This window comes from Mesoplodon bidens, assembly GCF_964165515.1.
Source record: "Mesoplodon bidens genome assembly, chromosome: 4".
Classification (NCBI taxonomy): Eukaryota; Metazoa; Chordata; class Mammalia; order Artiodactyla; family Ziphiidae; genus Mesoplodon; species Mesoplodon bidens.
In genome coordinates this window covers 137,594,282-137,618,066 of record NC_138160.1, presented here as the reverse complement: position 1 = coordinate 137,618,066, position 23,785 = coordinate 137,594,282, and the positions used below count along the sequence as shown (strand labels likewise).

Below are 23,785 nucleotides of genomic sequence, written 5' to 3'. Positions count from 1 at the left end.
CAGGGGAAATGCGAAGGCCCCACTCCCAGTCCTCAGCATCTCCTCACTCTCTCACCCCCTCCACCGCATCATCTCCTATAATTTGATGATCACAACAGTTTTCTCCCCTTCTGTCCCACTCCTGCCCTATCTTCTCCATCCAGCTGTGAGAACAATCCTGTTAAAATGTTACATCCGATAGGGGGTCTCCTTTGCTCAAATCCTCCTGTGGCTCCCATCTCTCTCAGAGTAAAAGTCGAAGTCTTCACAATCGTCTAAAGGCCCTACCCATTCTTCCTCTCCATCCCCTGCACACAACCTGTCCACCCTCATCTCCTATCACTCTCCCCTGCCACATGGACCTCCTTACTATTCCTGAAATAACATGTCAGAAAGATCCTACCTCAGGGCCTATAAACTGGCTGTTACCTTTACTTGGACCTCTCTTTCCTCAGATACCTGCATGGCTCAGGTCCCATCTCCTTCAAGCCTTTTTTCAAAAGTCACCTTCTCAGAATCACACATTACTACATTCTCTCCCTCAATGCTGGCTCTGTTTTCTCTCTAGCACTCTACCTCCTCTGGAATAGGAGCTGATAGATGTAATGGACTATGTCAGTTTTGTTCACGGTTGAACCTCCAGTTTTCTAGAGCAGTTCTTGGAACACAGTAGAGCTCGGTAAACTTTTCTTGGATTGAATTGATTTAAATGTGGCTCAAAATTCAGATGTACAGAGCGGTTAACAGTGAAAAATCTGCCCATCATCTACGTCCCAGTTCCCTTACAATCCCAAGCAATCAACTTTGCAATTCTGAATTACTTTATACAAATATTACATATTTTGCTACACTCCCCCTCTTTTTGTTTAACAAAAGTAACATCCTGCACCCAGTCTTAACTTACCTTATTTCGGCTCACAGTTCATTTTGGGCATCGTGCCGGATGACTTTCCCTTCTTTTTCCCCCGCTGCCTCCAAGGGTTTATCCCGGTCCTGTGCTCCCCCGCCACCCCCCCCCCCCCCCCGCCTCCGGGCGACCCTCGGTAGAGGTCCCCTCGCCTAGAATCAGTAGAGGACCCTGGAACAGCTCCCGGCGCTGGCCGCCGAGCTTTGCTGCGTTTGGGTTGTCGCGACTGGCGATGTCATTCATTCACCCTTGCCTTTCGCCAATAAAGGGCTAAGGGAAGATGGAAAACGCCCTTTGGGAGAGTGGGGATGTAGCTCAGTGGTAGAGCGCATGCTTTGCATGTATGAGGCCCCGGGTTCGATCCCCGGCATCTCCAGCACAGGTGTGCGTGACAGTTTTGCTTCCTTTCCTTCCAAGTTTCGAAAGGCAGGGTTTTTGCAGAACACTAGAAAAAACCCTAAAGAGTAGAGTTTTCGCAGGTTGGAGGAGCCGGCGTCCCTGACCCACTACAAGCCCAAGCCCGCGGCCCTGCCTTTAAACTTCGGAATGAAAAATCACAGGGTGAGTTCGTTGATAGCATCAGCGTGCGCAGTTTTTCCCTGCACTGAGCCGTACGTTTTCCAGGGATGGAAGAGGGCGAGGTCGCTGGCAGAAAAGGGCAAGAAGAAAACGGACGGAAGTAGGAGGGAAGGTCAGTCAAGCACGATCGGTAGAGCTTGAGTTTCCGGGGCTGCTAAGAATCTTGTCTTTAGTGGCCAGATCTTGTCCCAACTAACTTCAAACCTGGAGCTAGGTACAGCTCGAATCCCACCTTGAAGTAAAAATTAGTAAACATAACATATGCGCCCGGCTAGCTCAGTCGGTAGAGCATGAGACTCTTAATCTCAGGGTCGTGGGTTCGAGCCCCACGTTGGGCGAGGTGTCTATTTTGGTCACACGAAAGCACTTCCTTACCTGACCAGCTTTCGGAAGAAATAAAGCAATCCTGTACGGGGAAATTCCCTGTGTGTGATATTCACTAGGGCGTTTTGTTGTCACTCTCCTGTTCATTGGTTAATCTATCCTTTACCTACTAACAAAGTGGGTTTTTAAAAATTGTTTCAGACATACATAATAAAATGTACCACTTTCACCATTTTAAAAAATTGAAGTATAGTTGATATACAATGTTGTGTTAGCTTCTGATGTACAGCAAAGATAATATAGATAGATATAGATATACAGATTGTTTTTCATATTCTTTTCCATTATGGTTTATTACAAGATATTGAATATAGTTCCCTGTGCTATACAGTAGGACCTTGTTGTTCATTTTCACCATTTTAAAGTTCACAGCTCTGTGGCTTTAAACACATTCACATTGTTGGGCAACCATCACCACCATCCATCTCCAGAACTTTTTCATATTCCCCAGCTGCAACTCTGTACCCAGTGAACATTAACTCCCTAACTATCTTTCTCCCAGCCCCTGGCAACCACCATTCTACTCTCTGTCTCTATGAATTTGACTACTCTAGGGACCTCATATAAGATGAACCATACAATATTTGTTCTTTTGTAATTGGCTTATTTTACTTAGCATAATGTCTTCAAGGTTCTTCCATGTTGTAGCATGTGTCCGAATTCCTTCCTTTTAAGGCTACATAATATCCGATTGTATGTATATACCACATTTTGTTTATCCATTTATCTCTCAATAGACACTTGGGTCCCTTCCATCTTTTGGCGATTGTGGATGATGCTGCTATGAACATGGGTGTACTACTAGTACACATGTCTGAGTTCTTGCTTTCACCTCTTTTGGGTATATATCTAGAAGTGGATTTGCTGATATATGGTATTTCCCTGTTTAATTTTTTGTGAAATTGCCATACAATTTTCCACAGAGGCTACACCACAAAATGAGTTTTTAAAACATCTTTTGAGTAGGTAATAAACTGTACTGTTCAAAAATTGAACCATTTATAAAAATATTCAGTGAAAAAGAATCTAACTTCCATCCTCCCTTCTTAGGTAACAAGTTTTGTATCTATGTACATATTCTTCCAGAGTTTTTTAATGCAAATATATTTTTGTTTTCCCCTATTTTACACAAAAATATAATTACAGCTCTGTTATATTTTGATGATCTTTCCATCTCAAGACATAGAAATTTTCCTCAGTCTTTTTTGCAGCTGCATAATATTCCACTGTAGATGAATCCTAGTTTAACAGATCACCTACTGATGGATATTCATAGTTTCCAATCTCTTGCTATTACAATCAATGCTGCAGCTAATAAGCATGTAGTGTTGTCATTTTGCGCTTTTGAACTTATATCCGTTTGGCAAATTCCCAAGAAGTAAGATTCCTGGGTCAAGGTATATATGAAGTTGTAATGTAAAATAGACAAATCACCAGGCAGTGGGTCCTACAGGGCCCAGTCATGAATGAGATTGCCACCAGTCATGAATGAGATTGACTGTTTCTACACTGCCTTGGTGGCATCGGGATGCTTTAACAACAAACCTAACATGTGACTGTCCCTACCCCCTTAAAATTAACAGGGCCCCTTACTGTCTGTCCTATAGGATAATAACCATTGCAGGGCCAACAGGGAGAGGGACCTCCCTTTTGCCTCTCACAGGCACATACTTGGACAAAAGATTTTGAAGATCACATTGTCACTCTAATTTATGGTTTCTAATCCAATTCTACAGGACATTATTTTTTTCTCTTTTCAGTCCTGTTTCTGTGGGAGGCCATCATGTTTTCTTCACTTGCAAAGCCATGACATCATTGGAAAGGCCTGCTCAGTTATTTTGTACTCGGCAAATTTTCCCCTTGGACAAGAAGATTCCAACCAGATATAAGACATTAAATTTGTATGTGATATTATATAAGGTCTTGGTGTCATATGGGGGATATATAAATTATTAGATCATGCATGTAGTTTGTGAAGTGGTCTAAAACAATGATTATATATAATTTATATGTAAATTATTAATCAACCATCCACATGAATATTCTTATTTAAAAACCTCATTTGAAACAGAAGATTATTTCCAGGTTTAATATATTCATGGCTATATTCTAACTAGTCTAAAAATACTCCAGTATCATCTTTTTCTTTAACAGCCACTGGTTTCCCTTTACTAAACTTGAGAAAATCATTCTTCTATGGTCTGTGTAGCATCAGGAGAGAAGGTTCAATCATTATCAAATGCTCACCCATTATTTCATTGCTGTTTATGTCATATCACATTGGTTTAAGGGTGCAAGTCCCCCCAGGAAAAAGGCAGGTCTCAGTCACATGCTGGTGTCATGGGGAATGTGAATTGTGGGTAAGGAGGAAGACAAAATGTCAACCAGAGCAAGCTAATTCTGGAGGACTGCCTGCAAAAGGAAGAGTGGCCAAAAAAGATGACCCAGAATGACCAGCTCCTCTATTCTGTGTCAGGACCAACTGAACTAAAATCACTGGCTATTTTGGGAAACCCTCTCTGCTATCATTTGAGATGTTTGGTGCCTAAGGGCAAGGGGGAGTTTTTTGAATAGGGAAAAGTATGTATTCTTTTCAATACATACTTCTTTTGTGATTAACATTCAATGTATTACAGTTGCAAATGTTAAAGCCTAGCTTTCCTCAAGGTTTTAAATTTAATGTACAAATATTGTTGTTCTTCGTATAAAGCTAGAAATTTTTGAAACAAATGGAACAATCCCTTCCACTGGTTCTTTCATGAATTAAGGTTACCAAAAGGCATCGTCCTGAACATCTAAGCCACTGGTGATATTCTCCTTAGACATTTTAAATGACAATTACCGAATTTATCTGAAACTTCAATTCGTGGTGAGGTGAGGGAGGCACTGGGGAGGCAGTGATGAGGTCACAGCTGGGATCTAGAGCTGGTGTTAATTGTTTATTTGAAATTTTCTGAATGAACCTATGTGTTAATTCATTTGTCGTTAAAAGCTCCACATTGTGTTAAAAACTCTACTGTGCTCTTCATTTGCCTGGGAGTCCTCAAAGACATAAGGTACCGTGTCCTCCACTCGTTTTTCTATCCACCTGCAAACAAAACCAGCAAATGGTGCGGAGGCAGTCATCCGAATGCAGAGCTAAGGAGGTATAGGTGTGGCTCCTTAGCCTCCAAGCCCTCAGTCTTCCGTCCTTGAAACCACCAAGTTTACTCCTACTTCAGGGCCTTTGAACTCTCTGCTCCCTCTCCCAAAGGCCTCTTCCCCACGATGTTTGGAAGGCTGGCTCTTTCTTAGCTTCCTGGCTCAGCTCATTGTCCCCTCTTGTAATGCATCTTTTCTGGCCTCTCTCTCTAATACTGGGCTCTGCCTGACACTCTATCAGATCACCCTCATTAACTTTCTCACAGCCCTTATCACTCTCTGAGATTATTTTTCTACCTGTTTATTTGTTTGTTATTTTAATTGCCCATCAGAAGGTAAACATCAGGAGGGCAGGGACCTGGTCTGTCTTTTTCACTGCAATGTAAATGAATGAGTGAATGAAGTTTCCTTTTCAGTGTGGCACACCATAGGTTTGTTGCAAGGGTGCAAAGGAGTCAATGATGCCCAGCACCTAGAACAGTTGCTAGTCCCCGGTAAGGACCCAGTTCATGAGATTTGTAGCTATTAATATTATTTCCTAACCTTGAAGTTTTACACATAAAAGAACCAGAGGGAAAGGGAGATGATCAATAGAGTGACTATAGAAGGCTATTCCATGAGATCTATGAGGATTATGAAGAAAAGAGGCAGTGGGATGGGAAGTGGTAGATGTACAGATAAAACAGACATGGTGGAAGAAAAGTGTTGAAGCTGAGTGATTAGTACTTGGGGTTTCCTAATACCATTCTGTCTACTTTAAATTTTCTAATAAAAGTTTAAAAAATGAGAGTAAAAAGGAATACAATTACTTTTGAGTGAGAGATTTAGGTAAATGATTTTGTAGAGTAATGATGTTGGGGTTTATCTGAAAAAAAAAAGTAAAGATCTAGCAAAGCTACAATTAAATAGAGCTCTCAGTGTAAGCTTACATCCTTTAAAGGATTTCCCTAGGGTACGTCAGAAGTGGGGGAGCCAGGGACTTTTGGCCCCATGCACTGTCCTGACACCCAGATTTGGCTCTTTTCTTTTACTCTTCACTAAAAATCAATCAATCAGTCAAGCTCCCTGAACATTCTCCTGCATCCAGGAAAAATTATAGATAGGCCCGAAGTGTGAGTTTCTACCAGGAAACAAGGATGCTCTCAAATTGCCAGGGCAATGCTGAAAGGACCAAGGGGCCAATTTAAAGGGGCTTCCACTGACAAGCAGCTACAATTTAAGCATCAAAAAGAGAATAATTTTAGCATTAATTGAAACAAGATGAATCTAGGAAACCTGTCAAGTCCTACTGACAATTTAGCATTAAATGTAACCCAAAAGAAATATGACTCACGTGAGACAGCTTTCTGTGGAGCTTGTTGCTCAGTCCAGCTGGTTCTTTGGTGTTGATTGTGTTGCACTGAATTTGTTTACTGTCTCCCCAAGGAAGTCAGATGACAACTCTTATATTAGCTGAGGCACAGACCAAAATCCACTTGGAGAAGAGTGACAGGACTGAGTGATGGTCCTGGCCTTCCAGAGTCCTGGGTTGGCTTGGAGGGGTTGCAAGAGAACCTCTGGCAGTCTGGAGCCTCGGATGCAGGGACTGTACTGACTCATCTCAAATTAGTCTGAAAAACACGAGGAAAAAAAAAGAACTTGGGTCAGCAGGGGAAAGCCTGGGAGAATTCTTCCAAGTGGGGTCCAAAATTCCTCACTCTTCTAGGGCTCTAAGTTGCATGACAGGGCCCTGTCATTCTTGGTTGGGTTTACATCTGTAAACCCAGGTAAGGCATACAAATAAGTATAAAAGAGCAATGATAAAGAGATGGGCCCGATATTGATTGTGTGTGTGTGTAAGTTATGTGAATGCAGGTGGCCTAACAAGTTTTGCCATCACTGGGCTATTTTTGGTTATGTTTTGTCTGCATTTAAGATGTGTGAAATTTTAGGGAATTCCCTGGAGGTCCAATGGTTAGGACTCGGCGCTTTCACTGCCAGGGCCAGGATTTGATCCCTAGTCTGGGAAATGAGATCCCGCAAGCTGCGAAGCGAAGCCAAAAAAGAAAAAAAAAAAAAAATGCGTGAAACTTGAAAGAGAATTTGATTTACCACTTTGATGTTTTCTCTACTTGACTTTCGAGTTTGACAGAAGTCCTGGGAAAGAAGTTGCTTCTCTCACGTGTAAGTTGGTGTACCGTCAGGTGTATGAAAGTGTGAACCCCATTTTCCAGGCTGCACTGCAAAAGTCCACATCGTGTGCTTCTCTACTGACATCTCTCCGGCCGGGAACTCTGTTTTGGGGACTCCAAGCACCGCTGGTCTGCTTCTGTGAAGCCTTCGCTGCCTTTTCCCCTTGATCTCTGGAGCCCGTTTCTCAACACACCTGTCACTTTGCACGGGCCCGAAACAGATGCGCAGCAAGTGAGATCGGTGAAGAAGGCGGCTGACCGAGACACCTCTGGAGAGACTGATGGTTCTTTTTACTGTTCTGCACTGCCGCTGAGGACGGTTTGATGAGGAGGCGCAGGATGGGAGTGAAACCAGTCAGGGTAGAAAAACTCAGACTCGCTCACGGTGGTGTCTGTAAGGTGCAGGTTGTCACGATAGCAGCAGCGCCGAGCGGGAGCCAGTCGCCAGCAGATCACTGGCAGAACCAGCTGTTTTTCGGGCTGTGCTAACTTGAATTTCTCTCGGTGCCCTGTTTCTTCTCCCATTCTCCGTCCTTTAGCACCGTCTACTATTTCCTCTACCCCACATTTGCTCACCTTATGTGATGTGTCTGTGCCTCAGTGGCCTCACCTACAGTAGAGGGAGACACCTACAACAGGACCAGACACAGTCAACGTGATGTGATCGATGGTATGGTTATTACTGCTATCTTTCCTGTGAATAATTCCCCGGCCTGACTTCCACTATACGTTTCCAACGCACTCCTTTTTGTACTTTTTTTTTTTTAATATTTCATTTGTCGTTGAGTGGGATTCCCGCCTTTTGCTGCCTCTAAATCTTCTAGGATTTTAAGTTCTGTGAAGTCTGGCTCTAATGACATAGACCACCTGGTTTTGCACTACAGACCTAGAGATGTGGAACATATTAGCTTGAAGGGAACTGGTAATAGATTGGAAAAGACAGGAGTATGGATAAAACTGTAAAAGTTATGCATACTTTTATGCACATACATTCCAGCAACAAATGACAGAAGTAGTCAAGTTAACTGGAAGGAACTGTTTTAGCAGGGGAGAAGAAGAAAAAAAAAAAAAAAAAAAAAAACAGGGAACGTTATTGTTTCCGCCCGGTTTCGAACCGGGGACCTTTCGCGTGTTAGGCGAACGTGATAACCACTACACTACGGAAACACACAGGCGCTTGTCTTCCCATATATTTTATAGGACTTATGATCATGGTCAATGTCCAGGACCCCCCTACCCACCCGCTGGCTCAGAGCCCCCCGAACCATTCTGCCCTGGAATACCGGTCCCTTGGTGGCCTCGGGATCCATTAGTGGGTAGTGAAATCAATCAAGTGTAGCAATTAAAAAAAAAAAGTGTGAATGAAAGCAGCGGGCCTCGTGGGAGGGAAGGTAAAATGTGGCTTGAGGCTGGATAACCCTCTCCATTATCTCTGTCTTCTAGGGAGATAGCTGCCGGGTTTAAATTTTCAGATAATTTGTGCTCTATTGACAGTTAGATCTAAAGGGTTCAAATACATTCAAAGTATATGAGATTTGAATATATTTTCGTCAAAATGTAAATTAGATACGAACAAGCAACAATGAAATTAATTGTACATATGCTTTCAATATAATTATATATTTCTTAGAAATTATACAAAATTATTAAGAATAAAGGGGAGACTGAAATTAGTGAATATCAAATTTTAAGTCGATGTTATTTAAATAAAGCTGAAAATATTTATTAAATTTTGAAAACGTAGTGAAATCTTTTAAGTATTTTATAAAAATAAAACTCATTCAATTTCCGGAATTGGGATGAGGTTTAACATATGCTATATGTAGATCTACATGTATGCAGATTTAAGAGTAGTATCGATGGTATAATATTGCAAAATGTTTTTCTGTTGCCGATGCTTGTTCCCAAAGACCTAGGTAACCAGGAATTGGAACAGAGATTGAGTCCTACTGAGTAGGGATCCTTGAAGTGTCTGTGACACGGAAGGCCCTCTCCCCCAGAGCACAGGGCAGGAGGCCCTCTTGTCCAAGTCTAGTTCAAGGTTACCAAGGGGCCTGCAAGTGGCCCAATCCATGGACGCTTTACCATTTTCCCTTCCTAGACTATAATTTGATTCTACCCACTTGTCGTCCCTTTTTGCACATCTCGACTCCCTTGGCTTCAATGAAAGCTTCGCTGCTGGCTTTCCTCCTATTCCGACTCCTGCTTCTTTTACCTGAGGCCATCTCCCTGAGGGTCAGATCCCAGCTCACTGCTTGACCCACACTCTATCCCTGCAACTGAGACTCCAGCTAAGACTGCTCTCCCCTGTCTTGCACATGTCCCTTTAGATGTCTCCCAACTTGTTCAAGACTGAACTCATTACTCCTCTCTCCTCTCTGCCCCACCACTTCCAATCTTCAGTATCCGATCTCGGTTGTTGAACCATCGAAAGCAGAAATCCAGGAGACCCCTCTCCTGCCCTGAGTACAAACCATACATCCAGCTTCTTCACCGCTTCTCCGGTCGGCTGCTGCCTTGCCCCTGGCGCCAGCCGCCTCCTGTCTGGACCGTGACTGTTTCCTTCCGGCCCCTCTCCCTGATGCGGTCTCAGTCCCCTCACACCTTCTGCTCATCATTCCTGAAAGAATCCAAGACGTAAATCAGTGCGAGTCCTTCTGCCTCTGCAGCTTTTACTACCGCTCGAGAAAAAGACCGAAGATCCTACCATGCGTTTGCCTAACGTCTGAACCTATGAATGCCAAAAGCAACGTGGGTCACTTACTAGCACAGGGATTCTAAACCAGACCTGGCCCGAGGGGCGGCGGTGGAAGGAGTGGAGAGGAGAGAAAAGCAGGAATTGTAGCAGAAAGCTCGGGCGGGCGTGCCCTGGGCTTGTTGGGAGACAGGGAAGAGAAGCTTGTCCACTTAGGCTTTCTCTCGCTCTCTCTCTCTTTTTTTTTAAACATCTTTATGGGAGAATAATTGCTTTACAGTGGTGTGTTAGTTTCTGCTGTATAACAAAGTGAATCAGCTATACATATACATATATCCCCATATCTCCTCCCTCTTGCGTCTCCCTCCCACCCTCCCTATCCCACCCCTGTAGATGGACACAAGCACCGAGCTGATCTCCCTGTGCTATGCAGCTACTTCCCACTAGCTATCTATTTTACGCTTGGTAGTGTATATATGTCCACGCCACTCCCTCACTTTGTTCCAGCTTACCCTTCCCCCTCCCCGTGTCCTCATGTCCATTCTCTACTTCTGCATCTTTATTCCTGTCATGCACTTCTGCTTTCTCTTAATGAAAAAGCCAGAATCTTTTAGGAATGTTTTCCAGTCTCACTAAAGGTGGTAAAAAATAACCCTGAAACCACTTTGCAAACGAATCCGCAAGCATTTGTGCAAGACGAAATGCCAAAGTTCAAACTCTTCTAACACCGTCTTGTTTAGACCCAAACGTTCCAAGAAAAGACCATAATAACACTAACTCCCCAGGGACGCGTGAGGTAGGCCCGTACTAGCAACTCTGCCCGATTCCTGTCCACAATGCTCTCAGGGGGTGTCATGCTAAACCCTCCCTAACGCTCCCTTTTGATGCACTTCTGAGACCGAAGGTGGTAGTATCCTTCGCTTAGCAAGTTTAATAAACCAGCTTTATATAATGAACAGACTTCTCTTGTGGTCTGGTATGTATGTGGGGAGACTTCTACAGACGGAAAATAGAAAATGGGCTGAATTTGCAGGACTAAGGAACAATAAATGGAAAAGAATGAATTCAAGTGAAGTTAAGGAAGAATTTCGTGACAAGACCGGTAAACCGAAGATGTTCATGTTAGGGTGTTCCAAGAAAGGACATTTTCACGTTCCTTTATGTGGAGGGGGAATGTGGAGGCTGGGATGTGTGGGGCAACATTTCACAAAAGATCGACTCAGTATGGCGCATAAAGAGAGTATACTGGACATGAGGGTCTCGGACATCGAAACAGGGCGGCGGCGGTGAGAGCGCGGAATACTAACCTCTAAATCACCTGGTAAGGTGGTCGCTAATCAGGGAGCCCTGGGATCCTACCGCAGCTTCCGGGGGTCACTCAGTGCCCTCCCTCCCAGGGAAGCTTGCCCGGGACACGCGGGCAGGTCGTCTATTAAATAGAGGGCGCCTAATACATGTTGAGCGCTGATAGGCGGATGTCAGTAAGCGGAATCTGGTCCGAAGAACAGGCCCCTAGGAATTTGTCCGCCGGCAGTCACCCTTCACTCTCCCTTTCGGGAAGCGATAGGCCTTAGAGCTGGGTGCACTCCATCTCGAGGGCGGGTCTTGGTCTGGAGAATACCTTGCTGCCCTTGCATTAAAAGCTCTTTTATTATCCTAATTTCCAAAACGAACTAGCGCCCAACGTGGGGCTCGAACCCACGACCCTGAGATTAAGAGTCTCATGCTCTACCGACTGAGCTAGCCGGGCGGCTAGTGACGGTGCGTTTTCTGTCCCAAGAGACCAAGATCCACAAGCAAGGATGCAGGCACACTGCTAAGCAACCGCAGAAGTATTATGGAGCGCCAACGGTGCGCCTGGCTCTGCCCTAATGACTAGGGCCGAGGGGTCCGAAGTCTACGCCCCCTCGACACGGAAGAGGTGGCCGTGCAGGCTTCCGGGGGGAAGAACAAAGAGATTAGCTGAGGTAACGAGACCTGAATTTACGTTGGAGCACTTATGGAGTATATAGACTGCTACGGTACCGCCTCACGGCCAGTCTCCGAGAAATAGAAATAGAGATAAACACACACTTGTACTTCATGTGACAGCCTTCACTCTCCGGGATGCGGAAGAGACGGTGACTAGGACCAAAAGTTGTTTCCGCCCGGTTTCGAACCGGGGACCTTTCGCGTGTGAGGCGAACGTGATAACCACTACACTACGGAAACACCCATAGCAAGGCAACCTGATTACACCCTGAAATCTATACGTAGCCGGAACTGGCGGGGTTGAGAAACGCCACAAATCCAGAGGCACAAGGGGCTGGCATCAGGGGCCGGCTGAACCGTGTTCAGGTCTTGTGGCCCCATTTTTCTGCCACAGTAGCGCTCGCAGCTCCCGGCACGGCCTAGTACAGTTCACGCACGAGGATTCGTGGTTTTGGCGCGTTCGGACCACCACTTTAGAAAGCACGTCCATTTGGCGCTTCCCCAAGAGGCGGGAAGGGCCTCGAGATCAGGGTCAATTCTGCGTGCCCAGCCCTGGCATCGCGCAGCGTCCGACACTCGCTGGGGATTCTGTACATGGATATAGGTCCTGTAACTTTCCCCGCAGGTTTTTTTTTTAATTTTTAATTAAGCGATATATATATATATTTTAAAGCATCAAGTATTATTTCTATTGCACAAATAATCTATTTGGCAGAGTTGCTCTGAGTACCACAGCAGTATCTTTACTGATGCCGTTCTACATGCCCCCTAGGATTCTCTCAAGTAAAATCAATTCCGCAAACCCATTCTGAGTCCCTGCTCTTAGACTGCGACTCCACGAAGACAGACCTCGAGGTTTTCTGGGCGTGGAGCACGCGTGGTGCACAGCTCAGAAAGTGTTAAATGAATCGACAGCACTTGGGGGAAAAAACACACTTTTTTTTTTTTCTTTAAGGCAATACATTGACATGGTTCAAAATTCAAAACACACACAACGACATTTACGGAAAAGTGTCCTTCCTATCCTGGATCCTCAGACTTCCCAGAGAAACTAGTATTCTTCCAGAGACAGACGACGACGATGATAATAATGGGTAGCTAAACCTTGTAGCTAAGCAACATTCTAATAGCTTTGCATTACATTAATTTCATTAAGCCCTCTTAGATAGACACAACTGCCCTTACTTTATGAATAAACACAAGACTATAAAGCTATTACATACATTTAACATCCTATTCCCCCCCCCCATTTTTTACAGATATACTCTACACACTATTCAGCACCTTGCTTTTTTCACTTCAGAATCCTGTACATTTTGAAGAGGATTCCTTTTTTATATCTAAAGTGTTCCAATGTGTGAATGTGCATGTCATGATTTGCAACCGTTCCTTTACTGATGGCAATTAGGAAAGTTCATCTAAACGATGCGATAGTGACCGACCGCAGTTTCTAAAACGGGTGTGGAAATGCCAACTACAGAGGGGAGGAGGAGGGGGAGGGTCTCCGGTCCCACCTCCACCGCACTTCTACAGGCCCCGCCCCCTAGTCTCGGAGGGACGCTCAGAGCCCTCAAACAACAAAGTCCTTCGCCTAGAAGGGCCGGAAGTACTTCAGGGCGCTCACCAACCGCCGCCCCTCCGCTTCCGGTACCGGCGGTGCAGAGTCCCTGCTGCAGTTCTCCGTGTCCGGTCGGTAGGATGGCGCCGGGCCGATGCGGTCATAGCACCGAGAGCAGACGGGCGCCAAGCCCTTCCACCGTCCCCCGAAGTTTATCCCCAGTGGCGGGCGATGGGGGAGGCCGAGCTTTCTGTTTGGTCTGCGTTCCTTGCTCCCTCGCATCACAGAGGCGTGCGCCTCCGTCTTTCTAGGTCTCCCGCCCTGTTCCCGAGTGCCTGCTAGAGTGTCTTCTCACCGTTTTCTGTCACCCAGGGGCCCGGGGCGGGTAAGGGTAGGGAGAGGGGTAGAAAGGGATGTAGCGTGACCGCGGATGGAACTCGCGAGCTTGGGTGGCTCACAGCACCGGAAGTGTTGGGGGGACGGAAATGAGGGGGCGGAGCCAGGAAGTGAGGAGGGGCGGGGGTTTATGAGGAGGCCAACGGACCTTTGGGGTAGATTTGCACTCAGGGCCACCTGAGGGACTTGGCGGTATCGCTCAGCTGTGTCCCCTCCCCTCTCAGGGACACGGTTGTCGTCTGGGAGTAGGGAACTCTGTGCGGAGGGGTGGGTTGTCGGGAGGACATTTCTCTGGCTGCGCTTGAGGCAAGGTGTGGAGAGGCAGGGCTGGGGGTGGGGCTGGGTCGTCAGGGCGTCTGAGAGGGAAGACCCCCCCGCCCCCCACCCCCCCACCGCCCGTCTACACTGGCTGACTGGACACTAAGATGGCTGCCGTTGCCATGGCACCCAACCCTGTGCAGACCCTTCAGGAGGAGGCGGTGTGCGCCATCTGCCTCGATTACTTCACGGACCCTGTGTCCATCGGCTGCGGGCACAACTTCTGCCGAGTGTGTGTAACCCAGCTGTGGGGAGGGGAGGATGAAGAGGACAGGGACGAGTTAGACCGGGAGGAAGAGGAGGAGGACGGAGAGGAGGAGGAAGTGGAGGCCGGTGGGGGGTGGGACACCCCCATGCGGGATGAAGACTATGAGGGCGACATGGAGGAGGAAGTCGAGGAGGAAGAGGAGGGTGTGTTCTGGACCAGTGGCATGGGCGGGTCCAACTGGGAAAACATGGACTACGTGTGGGAGGAGGAGGACGAGGAGGAAGACCTGGACTACTACTTGGGGAACGTGGAGGGGGACCTGAGGGGGGAGGACGAGGAGGATGAGGAGGAAGTGCTGGAGGAGGACGAGGAAGAGGAGCTAGATCCTGTCACCCCACTGACCCCGCCTCCAGCCCCTCGGAGGTGCTTCACCTGCCCCCAGTGCCGCAAGAGCTTTCCCAGGCGGAGCTTCCGCCCCAACCTGCAGCTGGCCAACATGGTCCAGGTGATTCGGCAGATGCACCCAACCCCTGGTCGAGGGAGCCGTGGGAACGAGCAGGGCATTTGTCCCAAACACCAAGAAGCCCTGAAGCTCTTTTGCGAGGTGGATGAAGAAGCCATCTGTGTGGTGTGCCGAGAATCCAGGAGCCACAAACAGCACAGCGTGGTGCCATTGGAGGAGGTGGTGCAGGAGTACAAGGTGAGAGAAGTAGAAGATGGGAGTTTAGTGGGGGTGGAGAGGAAGCAAGAGGAGCTGGGAAAAGGAAACATGTATTCCCCCCCGCCCCCCCGCCCAAGAACCTCATGTACTGTTGAGCTGATTCTCCTTACCTAAGCACTTACTGGCACCAGGATGGGTTAGAGTGAGAAGGATCCTGGACACAGACAAAGTAGACACAGTGAAGAAGACCAGGGAAGACTGGCTTCCTCAAAGGAGATCTGGCAAAATTGGTGATGCCATATCTCTGGGCTTTGTCTTCTGGGGAAAAGCCACTGCTCTTTTACACTTCCACTGGCCCTAAGTAATAGGGATGCAAGTGACAAGCCCCTAGGGCTTTAGTACCAGTCTCATTTAACTCTGGGTGACTCTTAAATGTATCCTTGACTAAAACCCCTCGCAATGGAAAGAACTTGGGGCTCAAATAAGAAGGGGCTCTGAGGGGCAGGAATGTAGTATTGACTACTCGTATCAGACCCACACGCTCCTCACTGGCTTTCTAAGGCGTTCCCCACCCACTCCAAGGTACGGCTTGGTTCTCTACGTGGATCTGCATCACTCTGGTGTCGCGGCCAGGGCTTCTTACCTTTCCTGGGAATTCAGAAAAAAGGGAGAGGTTTTTAAGTCAGAAGACCTGGCTTTTAGTCTCTGAATGTCTTTGAACTTTAATTTCTTAGTATGTACCCCAGCACTGTACTAAGCACTTTTCATGGACTGTCTCATTTAAAACTGAAAACAATCCTGTGAGTTTGATATGGTTTGTATTCCTGTTTTACAGATTGGGAAACAGAGATTTAAGTAATATACACAGGGCCCCACAGCTACTAGTAACTGATGGACTTGGTTATGACCACCCCCAGCCCTGGCCTATACCGTTAACAGGGTCAGCGCCGTTTGGATGTCTGCTGTTTGTTTGACTTTTCTGACATGTGACTTTTCTTCTTGGAGTCTGATTCTAGTTTAGTTAATATCTTGCCTCCTACTTCTGATCTTGATTCTTTGGACACAGATAAAGGAGATTTGTGTGTGAGACAGCCAGTAGAAATAACATTATTTAGCAAAGGCCCAGATGGGTTTGTAGCAGTGCAACCAGGAGGAGAGGGTAGCTGCTTCTACGTAGTCTGCACAGAGCTTTTTTGTTTTATGACTTGCATTTTCACACCTTCCCCTGATTCCCCCAGTAACGTTATTTAGGTATTATTATCATTACCCCAGTTTTAGAGTGAGATGTCTAGAGCTTCTCAGCTGTGATACGTACAGCTAACACAAACCTACACCCCTCATGACAAGTAACTACTCCTTGCACACAGTGATTGTCAAACGTGGCTGATTGTTCCAATTATTAGTGGAGGTTTTCAGAAGTACAGTGCGCCCTACCGTTAGAGATTCTGAATCAGTGACAGGGAGAATATCTTTGGAAAGCCCAAGCTAGTATGGGAATCACTGAACTGGTAATACCACCTGCCTTTTAGGCCCTACATTATTAGGGGAGATTGTGAGCTCCTTTTGTCCTTCCATTTTGTATCCCCTCAGTTTCTAGTTAATTGTACTCATCATACAATGTGCAGTCACTTTGTTAACTGGATCCCAGGGCGGAATATCCATGAGCATTCCACCCCTTCTCCACCCTCCCCTTGCAGAACTCCTCTGAAGAGCTTCTGAAACTGGATTTTAATTTGTGTTAGCCATAGCTGTTGAATGCCAGGCCAGTAGAGCTGTGCAATTTGGAGAGGCCACATAGACACAAATAATCTGATCAGCAAATGCAAATACATAAGTTTCATTATGTCAAACTAATTTGAGTGACTCCCTTTCTAACTTACAGGGTATTTTACAGGCAGGTAGTTACTTTTCAGATATGTACACTAACTAGCATTAGTTTGGCACACTGTTGTTTTGTAGAGAGATCTCCTTATTGAATAGGTAATAATGCACAAATGATGTATAAATAAAGCTTCAAAACAGTTAAACGTTCTTGAAACTTTCTCTTAAATGGTACTCTATTTGAATTTGTGTGTATGAATTTTTTGTCAACAATTTAGGAAAAATATTAAATGAGAAATTTATGCATCATGAATTCTGACTTAATAGAGTTGAAATTATCGTGGAGAAAAGTAGATAGTAATAGCAAAAGGCAAAGTTTTGTGTAGTTTATGTTATGTTTATGTTATGGATTGATTGTAATTTTATTATGATTTTTTTCTTCGACCAGTTAACCTGTGCAACGACTACCTTTTGTGCTCTGGGACACTGACCTCTTTAGATCAAGGGTCATTATCAGGCTGTCATTGGCAGCTTAGGCTTGGGTAGGGAATTCTAGATAACATTTAGTACTGATCTTTTGCTCCATGCCAGACACTGTGCTAAGCATAGTGTCTGTGAGGTAGATTCTGTTATTCCCAGTTCCCTTTTTGAGATGCGGAAACTGGAAGCATGGCTTGTCTCGGGCTGCATTCAGGTTCAGATCAGAGTCTAGGCTTGAGCTCTTCTATGCTGTATTACCCCTTAAGGAAAAGGAGAAGGCATAGAAGGCAGAAGGAGTAGATGGCATAAAAAAGGAAAGAGCACAAAAGTCGGGCTTATCTCCTCCATTCTAGTCTAACAGCCCTTTAAAGCAAAAGATTCTGCTACAGATGATTAGAACACAGAGCTCAAGAGCATATTTGCTGAGAGAGTTAAAACTTTAGGAGGAGAGGGTATTTGTTTTCCATTTAGCAAGTAACTGAGTAGGAGAGAAAGCCAATGGACAGAGAGAAGCGCAGAAATTACAATAAGTAAAGCGGGGTTCCTGCTGCCATGAGCCTGTGTGTCCTGGGGGCAGCACACTTGTAAATGATTGCAGTGCAGGGGAGTATTGTAAAGGCGTATTCGTGTTCCTTGGGATCACAGAGGAAGTTGGGGACCATCAGGGGCATGGTCAGGTAGCTGGGTTTTAAAGGAAGAATGCCTTGGGCTAAGTGTAGAAGGGCAGCCCCAGGCAGAGGGAACAGCATGGATAAAGGTATGGAATTATGCTCAGGAAAAGACAAGTTTTATGTGACTAAAAATAAGAGTCTATGTTGAGGGGGTGTAGGAGGGGAGGCTAGAAATGAAGGAGCAATGAGAGCCTCATATTTTGCAAGTCATGGAGAACTGTTGAAAGATTTTTAGCACAGGCTTAAAATCATCAGAAGAGTATTTAGAGATGAAAATTATGAGGATGATTGCTTATGAGGGGGAAGGGACTATAGGTAGGAACATTCATATGGAAGGACTTTGTGTGGTGAGGGGCTCAAGCCAGGTTTACTCCAACTCTGAGTGTGGGGCTATGTAGTCATCAGGATCCTACCTTTATTTTTATTTTATTTTTTTTACTTTTTGGCTGCGCTGCATGGTATGCGGGATCTTAGTTCCCTGACCAGGGATCGAACCCTCGCTCCCTGCAGTGGAAGCGTGGAATCTTAACTGCTGGACCGCCTGGGAAGTCCCAGGATCCTACCTTCAGAGCACACCCAGGGCTTTGTACATGAGAGCAGGTGGAGGGTTGGAGGCCTTTGTCATCATCTGAAGAGAAGAAAGGGGAGGAAGGGAGTGTGATGCTCCTTTGATACCTGTGATGGTGATCAGGCATTGAGCCCCAACCCCAAATGGGAGAATGGGGTATGTGGGCTCTGAGAACAGGTGCCTCTCGCATCCCAGGCCTCTAATCTTCCTTTCCCCGTTTCCTTAGGCCAAACTGCAGGGGCATGTGGAACCACTGAGGAAGCACTTGGAGGCTGTGCAGAAGATGAAGGCCAAGGAGGAGAGGCGGGTGACAGAGTTGAAGGTGAGTAAATGTCCTTGACAGGGCTCTGTGGTCAGAGCAGGGAAGATGGGCTCTCACAAGGGGTGACTAGATCTGCTGAAGAGGGGCAGCCGAGGCCTGGGAGAGAGGTAGACACCTTCCCAGGGTTGTGAGGAGAGAGGGGCCTTAGTGGATCAAGAGGCATGTTTGTTCCTAGGTTCCAAAATGGAGTGAAACAGGTTTAGCTTGGAGAGGGTTGGTGCCTGGCCCAAGGCTGCAGAGCAGGTTTACCACCCCAGACACCCAACCCAAGAGCTGCTGCTCCATACTGCTGTGCCCACCACACCAGATAACACAGAGAGCAGAAGAGGGCAAGGCAAAATTCAGATATCAGCTATCAGAGAAGCTCCAGGTTCCAGGATAGGTGGCAAATGGTGGGCAAAGCAGCCCTGAGCATGAGGGGAGGAATGTTAGCACTGCAGAGACCTAATATCTTCTAGTCCGGTGTTTCTCAGCCTTTTTTTTTATTATTGCTCACCCCTCCCCAAGGAGTATTTTTAGATATTTTCCCCCTAATTCCCACCCCTTACCTCTGCCTCTTTTTGTAAGGCCGGGAGGCACTGGAATAGCCTGGCGCTGAGCTTTGGAGACCAAGCCAGGGCATCCTTCCTGTCTGTCCTCTTCCCCCATCCCTCCAATGCCTGCCACCCTGAGAGGGTGGCTGAGCCTTGCCACTTCCAGGGCCCGTGCTCATTCATTGCCACCTACACATTAGGGACTCTGTTGCTGGCAATTGCTAGGCACTGAGTGGTGAAATCTGAGTCTGGGAGTTGGGGAGTTATCTTGCTTCTAAGCCAGCTGCCCAAGTTGAGACTTTTGGGCTCCTGGAGTGCAGAGGTGTCAGGATCTGAGTTTCACTGGGACAGAGAGTGAAACTGACTATTTCCTTCACCCACTTGGCCAGCCAGGACTTTCCTCCCCACTGTGGCCTGTTACTCTTTTTCCTAAGAATGTCTCCAGCTTATATCTGGGCGAAAAGTGCGCCCATCATCTGGTATTGTCCAGCCCAGGCAGATGGGGTGGGAATGGGCAGAGGTTTTCTCTCATTATATATCGAAGTTACCTACATAATAATATCCTTGATTTTGCCTCTTGGCCCATAAAGTGTAAAATATTATCTGACCCTTTACAGAAGAAGTTTGCTGACTCCTGATCTAGAAGGATTGGGTGACTTTCCCAAGGTCATTAGTGGTATAGCCAGGACCCCAATTTCATATCTTGATTCCTGAATTTTTTATTCATTTCAAAAACTTCTTACCAGCACCTACTCTGTGGTCGGCACTGTGCCAGGGTCCGAGGACCCTGTGGCAACAGCGCTTACAGAGAAGTGGGTGAAGACAATGTTAAAAGATACTCCACTGTAAATACAACATTTCAAATTGAGATACATGCCATGAGGAGATACAATGATATTTATGAGGGTGGTCCTGATTTAGATCTGGAAGAGAGATACTTCTCTTAGGACTGTTTAAGCTTAGACCTGAAGAACGAGTCAAGTTAGGTAGCCAGGGTGGAGATAAGTGTTGCAGGCATTGGTTGGTGAGTTTGGGACTAGTGTGCCAGGAGCATGTAAGTGGTGCCTGCTAAAGCCAGGAGATGGGGAAGGGGACAGGGCCCTTTTTCCATTCAGAATGTAGGGCTCCTTTGCCTTGGATTGAGGGGCAACAGTTGCAAAATTGGAGGTTTATGTTTCTGTGTGTTGAGGTGGTATCCACCATCCCCTTTGCATCATCCCAGAGCCAGATGAAGTCAGAGCTGGCAGCTGTGGCCTCAGAATTTGGGCGGCTGACACGGTTTCTGGCCGAAGAGCAGGCAGGGCTAGAGCGGCGCCTCCGAGAGATGCACGAAGCTCAGCTGGGGCGCGCGGGAGCAGCGGCCAGCCGCCTCTCGGAGCAGGCTGCCCAGCTGAGCCGCCTGCTGGCTGAGGCCCAGGAGCGGAGCCAGCAGGGGGGCCTGCGGCTGCTCCAGGTGAGCAATGGCCCCTTCCCTGTCCACCCTCCAGAACCCTGTGTCTGCTCTGTCAGGCGGTGCTTACCAAACACCTGTCCAGAGCTGCCTCTCTTCTCATTGGGAGGAACCCACAATGATTTAACCTGAAGACCAAAAGGTTTTGGAGGCTGCAGAGTAGTTGATGCCAAATGTGGTGTGTGTGTTGATTATACGCAATGAAAAGAACGAAGATTCCGTTCGTAGGAGGAGGGTTTTAAGAGTTGAGGAAAGAATTTTTGACAGTGACATCCTGAAAAATATGACCAAGTTGTATTGTGAAAATCCTTTTACTGGGGTTGACAATTCTATGTGGCCCACAGCAGGATGAGTTAAATTAGGCATACTGAGGCACAGGGGTGGTCGAGATGGATGCATGTTTACTGAGGGCCTTGTTTACTGAGGGCCTTGTGTCCTTTTTCTCACTGCCTTGTTCAAGTTCAGTTCTTTCTCTGGCTGGAATCAGATGGGGAGAAGGGAGCCATCCCTGTGCAGCTGACTCTCTCTTTGTCTCTTTCTCCCTCTCCCTCTTTTTGTTTCTGTTATTCCCAGGACATCAAGGAGACTTTCAATAGGTGTGTTCCCACCCTTTATCCTTTGTGACCCAGTGGCATCTGGTTCCCCATCCCTGCCTCTCTCGGATATCCTGCTCCTCTCCTTCCTTCCCCAGGACCCGAGTTTCTGCCTCCTGGACCCTCTCCTTCCCCTCAGCTTCTGCTCTTCCCTCTGGGAATATCATGGTCCCACCCCCTGCCCGGTCCCCTTCCTCCAGGTGTGAAGAGGTACAGCTGCAGCCCCCAGAGGTCTGGTCCCCTGACCCGTGTCAACCCCATAGCCATGACTTCCTGACAGACGCCATCGTGAGGAAAATGAGCCGGATGTTCTGTCAGGCTGCCCGAGGTAGGGAGGTCATCTGTTTGACCTTCCTTTGCCTTTTTCTTCACATACCTGAGATTGGGTTCTGAGGGAAGTTGGGCCCTGGGGGAATAGTGGGTGCTGAGATACAGGATACAGGGAGGCCAACTGGGGGGGCTTCAAGCCAAGAGTAGCTTTTGTCCTAGCCCAGGTAGGTGTTGGGGGAGTAAGAGCTGGGGCCAGAGGGAAAACCTGTCTGGTGTCCTGAAAACAGAGTGGGGAAAGAAGGGGAGCCCCTAGGAACTCGAGCCTGGACTCTAGGTTGGGGTGGGGAGCTGAGGACAGCTGGATGGTGGGGAGGGAGAGAGGTGAAGGGAAGGGCAGCAGGAAAGGCCAAACCTTGGAGTGAGCTGCCAATGGGGAACAGTCGTTCCAGCCTTGGCGTATTTGTCCTCCCTCCTCCCAAGTGGACCTGACGCTGGACCCTGACACGGCTCACCCGGCCCTGATGCTGTCCCCTGACCGCCGGGGGGTCCGCCTGGCAGAGCGGCGGCAGGAGGTTGCTGACCATTCCAAGCGCTTCTCGGCAGACTGCTGTGTGCTGGGGGCCCAGGGCTTCCGCTCTGGCCGGCACTACTGGGAGGTAGAGGTGGGTGGGCGGCGGGGTTGGGCAGTGGGTGCTGCCCGTGAATCAACCCATCATAAGGAGAAGGTGGGCTCTGGGGGGTCCTCTGTGGGCAGCAGTGATGCCAGCTCCTCCTCTCGCCATCACCACCGCCGCCGCCGGCTCCACCTGCCCCAGCAGCCCCTGCTCCAGCGGGAAGTGTGGTGTGTGGGCACCAATGGCAAACGCTACCAGGCACAGAGCTCAACGGAGCAGACACTGCTGAGCCCAAGTGAGAAACCAAGGCGCTTTGGTGTGTACCTGGACTATGAGGCCGGGCGCCTGGGCTTCTACAATGCAGAGACTCTGGCTCACGTGCACACCTTTTCGGCTGCCTTCCTGGGCGAGCGTGTCTTCCCTTTCTTCCGGGTGCTCTCCAAGGGTACCCGTATCAAGCTCTGCCCTTGATCAACCTGCCACCCGCAGGGGCCCCTCTGGTTAGCACTGGGGGGGCGGGTGGTGGTGGAAAGTAGCCCATAAGTTTGGGAGCTCAAAGGCTCCTCTATTTGTGACTGTGTTGCTTCCTGCTCCTCCTTGACCCCAGGCCCCTGCTTCTTCCTCTAGGAGCCTAATGAATGCCCCCAGCCTCCAGCTCAGTCTTCTCATCTACTAAGTCTGTCCAACAGGTCTGCATGGGTCCCTGATGAAAACAGTTGCCTGGTCTTCTCTCCCTCCCTCTGCCCAGGGATCTGAGTTTTTGAGTAGGGGATGAGGGGAGATTGTAATCTCATTATCAACTTCCCTTTCCCCATCCCTGTTCAACTTTCATGTCAGTTCTGAGACTGGAGGATTTGGGCAAGGCTCATGACAGCCCTCATTTCTAATTCCATTTTCTGATGTAAATTTTAGCTAAGGGATTTGGAAGCTTTTTGGGGGGAGGCAGGCTGAGAAAAGGGTAGACCTGGATAATAAACAGTCTACTCTCTGGGGGAAGTACGAAGGATTCTAATTTTTCTTCCATCCCCAATTTCTACCTCCATAGACTGGCCAGAATTTAGCTTCAGTGAGAGATCTGGAATGGCCGACATGATCGCAACTCCAAACGTCACATCACCCAATAAATTATTCCTCCCCCCCCACCGCCTTCCTTTTTTCCAGAACTTAATCTAGGAGCAAAGCTCCTCCCCTCCCCAAACCCTCAGGTCTTTTCACTGCCAGGCTCCTTTCCCTTTTGTTCAGTGGAGTTCCTTTTGTCAGGTTTCCAGCCTCTCTTCTTGTGCGTAGTTCCATTTGGTGAGCCCTAGAGGGGAGCCTGGGGACAGGGATTTGAATCCCTGGGAGGAGAGCCTTGGGCAGAATCTATTTTTCTAGTAACCCTTTGCCTTCTGTCACTTATCAGCTTTTGTCCTCTGCTTTGATGGCTGGGGTCAGTTTATGCTCCTGGGGGAAAGGGAAGATGGGTTGTGTTGCGGAAATAAAAAGTTTATTTGCT

At 47.5% G+C, this 23,785-nt stretch overlaps 1 protein-coding gene across 9 annotated transcripts; it reads left to right on the top strand.

The window, feature by feature from the left end:
• The first annotated feature begins 12,805 nt into the window (after positions 1-12,805).
• TRIM41 (tripartite motif containing 41) lies at positions 12,806-23,785 on the top strand. 9 transcript variants are annotated; one of them, XM_081230947.1, is made up of 8 exons: positions 12,808-15,007; positions 18,735-18,830; positions 20,586-20,816; positions 21,387-21,409; positions 21,607-21,734; positions 22,157-22,332; positions 22,918-22,979; positions 23,336-23,785. In XM_081230947.1, exons 1-8 carry the CDS (start codon positions 14,207-14,209, stop codon positions 23,349-23,351), a joined length of 1,533 nt encoding a protein of 510 aa, XP_081087073.1. In that variant the 5' UTR covers positions 12,808-14,206; the 3' UTR covers positions 23,352-23,785. The 9 variants fall into 9 exon arrangements, 8 of the variants coding, with proteins under 8 accessions (XP_081087069.1, XP_081087073.1, XP_081087071.1 ...); XM_081230946.1 differs by having other exon boundaries at positions 12,809-15,007; positions 22,157-22,338; XR_014015518.1 differs by having other exon boundaries at positions 22,157-22,979.

Bases quoted from the DNA above. Each gene is read 5' to 3' on its own strand.
- TRIM41 (XM_081230942.1), top strand. From the start codon at position 14,207: ATGGCTGCCGTTGCCATGGCACCCAACCCTGTGCAGACCCTTCAGGAG. The intron at 21,410-21,606 runs GTGTGTTCCCAC...CCCTTCCTCCAG, and splicing joins ATCAAGGAGACTTTCAATAG to GTGTGAAGAGGTACAGCTGC. The intron at 21,735-22,156 runs GTAGGGAGGTCA...CCTCCTCCCAAG, and splicing joins GTTCTGTCAGGCTGCCCGAG to TGGACCTGACGCTGGACCCT.